At 40.4% G+C, this 5,667-nt stretch overlaps 2 protein-coding genes across 2 annotated transcripts; both read left to right on the forward strand.

The window, feature by feature from the left end:
• The first annotated feature begins 380 nt into the window (after positions 1-380).
• Positions 381-2,742, forward strand: LOC141483737 (uncharacterized). Its single transcript, XM_074178537.1, has 2 exons — positions 381-1,902; positions 1,961-2,742. Exons 1-2 carry the CDS (start codon positions 1,341-1,343, stop codon positions 2,740-2,742), a joined length of 1,344 nt encoding a protein of 447 aa, XP_074034638.1. The 5' UTR covers positions 381-1,340.
• LOC141483750 (uncharacterized) lies at positions 2,718-3,779 on the forward strand. The gene is made up of 2 exons (XM_074178555.1): positions 2,718-3,004; positions 3,068-3,779. Exons 1-2 carry the CDS (start codon positions 2,850-2,852, stop codon positions 3,771-3,773), a joined length of 861 nt encoding a protein of 286 aa, XP_074034656.1. The 5' UTR covers positions 2,718-2,849; the 3' UTR covers positions 3,774-3,779.
• The last annotated feature ends 1,888 nt before the right edge of the window (positions 3,780-5,667 follow it).

The raw sequence follows: 5,667 nt of genomic DNA on the forward strand, positions 1-5,667 counted from the left end.
CTATAATTTCAAAGTATGATTTATTGTCATATTTTGTTAGTATAAAGACTTGTGAAAAGCCTTGTTGTATCAATATGTAGTTTTACTCTCATTTTGTAGTAGGTAACAAAATGGATTCATTTTATTATTGAAAACGTTGAATTCTCAAATAATTAGATATGCACAATTTCAGAAATGCTCCTGCACGGACTCGGAAATCTGAAACTTTGGATCTTATGGTCAATGACTTCAGGTTTTGCAAGCGTTTCAATAGAATTTTTAAAAGGAACAGTTGTTTTGCACAGTAAACATCAAAATTATGTTTCACAAAAAAGAAATGTTTAGTGAAAAATAGAATACAGATTGCTCATTGAAAATAGTAGGAGATTTGAGCCGGTTCTAAGCCTCCCCCCACCACTATGACGTATTAATTGGTTTTTTATTGGTTGTTGTTTGGTGAAGTTAATGTGATGTGACCTTGAAGGGTGTGGTGTATGGATCGTTCAGAAATTTTTTCCCGGTTCTAATCCTCCCCCCACCAATATGACGTATTATTTGCTTTTTTTTGTTGTGCAGTGAAGTCAAGGCGTTGTGACCTTGAAGTGTCTGGTGCATGGATCGTTCAGATTTTTTTTTTCATATGAGATTTTGTGTGTGTATGTGTGTGTGTGTTAGAGAATGCACGGTACAGGGTTTCATCATGTGCTTGTTTGTCTATGTACAAACATACGTCTGCATACTTCGAAGATCCTCCAAGTAATGAATGCTCCATCGGTGTGAGGGCACCAAGTTAGTAGTGGAGTGACGTCACAGCAATAACCGTTCAACGGCTAGAGAGCGACATGTTCACTCCACGACGTGTGGCAGAGTAATGCGTATTCATCGGTCTGCTCTCACCTCCCTCGATGTAGTGAAGGATGTGACGTAACGCCCCAGACTCGCCATCAATAGTGACACGCAGGCGGGCGAGGACTGTGCTAACGTCTGTCTTCTCCGAGAGCGCAACGACAATTGCTTGTTCGGCTATCGCTCTCGAAGCAGTGAATGATGTGACGTAACGCATCACCCTACCCTCGCTATTGATGGTGACACGCAGGCGGGCGAGGACTGTGCAAACGTCTGCCCTCTCCGAGAGCGCAACGATCACTGCTTGCTCGTGCCGGCAACTGTTATCGCATCAAATTGGGAGATGGGCTTGGCTGTGACGTCAGACATCTCTAGCGGATGCATCGATGTGTCCTTACCTACCCTCACTCTCTACGGTGATGCGCAGGCGACGTGGATTATGGTATTTAAGAAGCGGGCGAGTGTTGGTTATGTCAGTTTCCATCGAGTGAGTTAGTGAGAACATATCATAGAAAATGTATTCTTGTGAATGTGGTAAATCTTTTACCCGTAGTGACAACCTTCGTCGTCATCAGCTCCAGAGTTGCCAAGGAGGGCCATCAGTGAAACGAGTGAGATTAGATGACGCTGCAGCACCTATGTACACATGTAATTGTTGTAATGTGATGATTCCATTGACTCAAGTGAATTCTCACAATAGAACTCTACAACATAAGAATAATACATGTGTTCAATTCAGTGATGGTGTTCAAATTATAAAGAGCGCCTTCAAACGTCGGATTGCGACATACAGGGTGCAGAGTTCCATTGTTTCCACCGATTACATGTTATTCTTTAATGAAATCAGGCAGAAAGTTATAGAATTATTGGAATCGGCCATCAGGGTTCACAAAATCATCAAAGTGAATATGGAAGTATTTGGGAGTTATATTCTACAAACACAAGACCTGAAGGAAACGAAATCATTTAATTCACAGAATAGAACAGTTGATCAATCTACTGATTTGAATTCCTTATTTGATGGATTTCGAAATGGGATTATCGCTCAAACTACAGAATTCCAGGAACGTGATTCAGGTAAACATTTCTACCAAGTTTTAATTGGATGGATTAGTAATATTGTTCTGTATTTAAGGTTGGACTTGTGAAAAAATCATGTTTCTGGAGTTGAACATTAATAAATACAGCCCGCTCAGTGGATGTTCATATGTGAAGCTGCCTGAATGTATTGAGCGTAGGAAGGCCGTGGTTAATGTCCGTAATGAAGATCAGCATTGTTTTGCATGGGCTATCACTTCAGCACTACATCCTGCAATCGATAGAACATCAGAAGTTTCATCGTATCCACATTTCAGTACAGTCATAGATGTAACAGGTATGAATTTTCCGGTAAAGTTGAAAGATATTGTGAAATTTGAAGACAAGAATGATATTTCAGTTAATGTGTACGGTTTAGAAAGTAAATTCGAGAAGGGTAAAATAATGTATGAAATAATTGGACCATTACGTTACTCTCAGAGAAGACTTAGAAGACATGTCAATTTGTTACTTATCACAGATGATTTCGGTAATAATCATTATTGTTGGATCAAAGATCTTTCAAGATTAGTTTCAAGCCAATTATCGGCTCATGAACATAAGAAATATTTTTGTGATGGCTGTTTATTATATTTTTCTAATGAACAATTACTATTACGTCATAAGATAAATGATTGTAATCACTTGAGTACTACAACACCATCAACCAATTTCAAAGTCAATAAATATGGGAAAACGGTACCTGAAAATATACTAACTTTTGAAAATTTTGAGAAACAAATGAAGGTACCATTTGTAGTGGGCCCCCCACCCCCACCCCCCGGGGTGGTGGGTGGCCCCATTACGCTCGCTACGCTTCGCGCGCCGGCGCGAGCGTAGCGAATTGGGGCGTAAGCCGCGCGGAGCGCGGCCCGCTTTCTTCCCACCATTGCTCACCCCGCCCACTTCCTACCATTTCTCGCCCCACCATATTCCAACCATTGCGCATGCACGCCCCCACCTCATTCCCTCCACTCCCAATGATGTTGATACCCCGAGGAGCACGTTCTTCTACATTCAGTACGACAACTCCAGTCATCCAGAGCAGTCCAGCCATACTCAACCAGAAGCAGTGTACTATACGACGAGGAGCTAAGTTTGAGTAAGTTAACAATGTACTTTAATTTTTTACATCTACTAACTTTGTATTATTTTACATTTTCAGAATGGCATCCAACACTCAGGAATTAAATAACGCTGTGGCATCCATCATGCCTATGACAGAGCAGGAGAAGGCATCCACTTCGCGAGTTAGGTGCAGATCCACCAGCCCTGACTTATTCGAGGAGGAGGAGGAAGTCAGGCCTGTAAAGAAGGTTTGCCAACGACCTGCAGCGAAGGTTGGTCCTATTTCTAAGTACCGAGCTACTTGCAATAGGACTAATCCTTATGCAGGTAGTTGGTCGACCGCTCCAAACAGCTTAAGGCCCTCCACACCACCCGCAGCAGTAGTGGAACAACCTAGGGCGCCTTCTCCGGAGGAGCCACCAGTTGTATTGTCCCCATCGGAGGAGGCTCCCATCGTATTCACTCCGTCGGTGGTGCCGCTTTCGCCGATGCTGGCAACACCGGTGACGAATCCTGAAGTGTTAGTGCCACAAGTGCGACAGCCTATCGGAGAGGTTAGTGAAATGTTGGACAGTTTTCTACAGAGATGTAAGGAAGCAGAACATGCTTCTCGAGCTAGTGAGGCCGCGTTGGTTAAAAGGAAGCGCGAAATGGCTGAAATTGTTAACCGACGGAGGGAAGCAGAAAAAGTAATAGCCGAACTAGATCGGAAGTATGCATCTCTGGAGAAAAAGTGTGAAGCAGATACCTCTTCGATAGAGACTTATAAAAAGTTAGTGACTTTTATAAAAACTTTCCCATAGATTAAGTGTAAGTGTAGTAAGATTAGTTTTAGGTTAGTTAGGAATATTTAATTAAGATAGTTTTAAGTTTATGTTTGTAATTTTAGGAAATAAAAATAAAATAAAAAAAAAAAAGAAGTGAAATTAAGGGTGTACATTGTTTTGGTTTGGTACACATTGAACAATGCGATGGTTGGAGCATTTTTCTTCACTTCGTCTCATTATTATTTCCTTTTTTTATTTCAATTACAAGTTCTTCTATGCAAATACCTCACATCAATTTTTGTGTTCTCTAATCTATTGTAAATAATCTCTTGGGAAGAAAATATGTTTCATAATGAAATCAATAAGTATATTTCATATAATTCATATAGTATTTTCAATTTTCTCTTTCATGGAATATAGCTCATGTCATTTTTGAAATTCATTCCCACTTAATCCCCTCTCCTCCCCACTCCTCCCCCACTCCCTTTCAAAAGTATAAAAGTAGGAATTATCTGTTGGAATATTCAGTTGATCAGCCACCTTCAACATGGAACCTGATTCAACTACTGAGCCGTACAGTGACCCAGCGCATCAACATCCTTACTGGGCTTCTATCCATGAAGGTTTCGTTACCTCCACGACGGCACCTCACTCGATGAATTATGATGACATAATTTATGATGATCGGATACAAGTGCTTCACGTTACTGGAACCGATCAAGCGGACCTGTCTGATGGGGATTATCCAGATCCCTATGATTGGCGGAATGATTACGAATGGGATACACAGTCCGGAAACACAGACGACGACGACAGCGATGACGATGATGACGGTGACGCTGACAATGAGTCCGATGATAGTCCTCCACCATCCCCTATCCTGATTGATGAAGTCCTGAATTCAGACGATGATATGTAATCGTTTCCTCATTTCTCCCATCCTTTCTATTCCTTTCCTTTCCTTCCACGGAGTACACACTTTTTGGTTGGTGTACACGAGGCACTGCGAGGTTGGGGCAGTGTCTTTTTCCCTCTCCCTTATTAGTTTTTTTTATAATAATCACTCAGAGTTTCTCATAATAATAATCACTTAGAATTTCAAGAAAATTGTCATTCTTATTGCTTTCGAATTTCAAACACTGAATTGTTCTACATTTACACTTCACCCCCTCCTTTTTTTTCCAATATAAATAAAGCATCAATCCCAGTTCTATATCATTCTTCCACAATGTCGAGTGCTGATTCCACCACCGAACCGATGAGTGTACCAGAGTGTTCTATGACGAGTACAGGCCCCATCCAGGTACATGGAATAGATTCAACGTTCGATCATTTCAGTACAAATTTTGCACAAATGCTGCAACGTATCTATGATCTACCTGATGATTTCCCGGCACGTATGGAAGAAGGTATGCAAGAGGAAGTAGAGGCAGAGTTAGAGATGGATGTCAATGAGTTAGACGATCTAGAGGATAACGAGCTAGATAATTATGCTAATGATGATGCCATTAGTATATCGTCTGATTCAGATGATTATGAGGATGACATCATCAGTATATCATCAGATACAGATGATGATACAATCATCATTGTTTCTGATGATGATGAGGAGCGTTAGTCCATACCATTGCATGGATTAATAAAAAAAACAGCCCTTTTCAGGGCTACAATTGAAGACTGAAACAATAAAAAAAAATAGCTCTTTTCAGAGCTATCATTATACTTTCAAACAGAAACAGGTTCATACCATTGTTAACATTATAGTCTCAAACAAAATGTATGTATGTAAAAGTATTCATCATTATATGCATACAATGATTGACAAAATGCCAACTTCAACTTTCATTTAAAGTAGTACTCATCATATGCATAGATATTCAATGACTATCAAATTCCAAATATCGACTTTTCAGTCAAAGTAGTAATTTAT

The sequence above is a fragment of the Leptinotarsa decemlineata genome, unplaced genomic scaffold, assembly GCF_025532065.1.
Source record: "Leptinotarsa decemlineata unplaced genomic scaffold, Ldec_3_MD MMD2_tig00004067_RagTag_RagTag, whole genome shotgun sequence".
Classification (NCBI taxonomy): domain Eukaryota; kingdom Metazoa; phylum Arthropoda; class Insecta; order Coleoptera; family Chrysomelidae; genus Leptinotarsa; species Leptinotarsa decemlineata.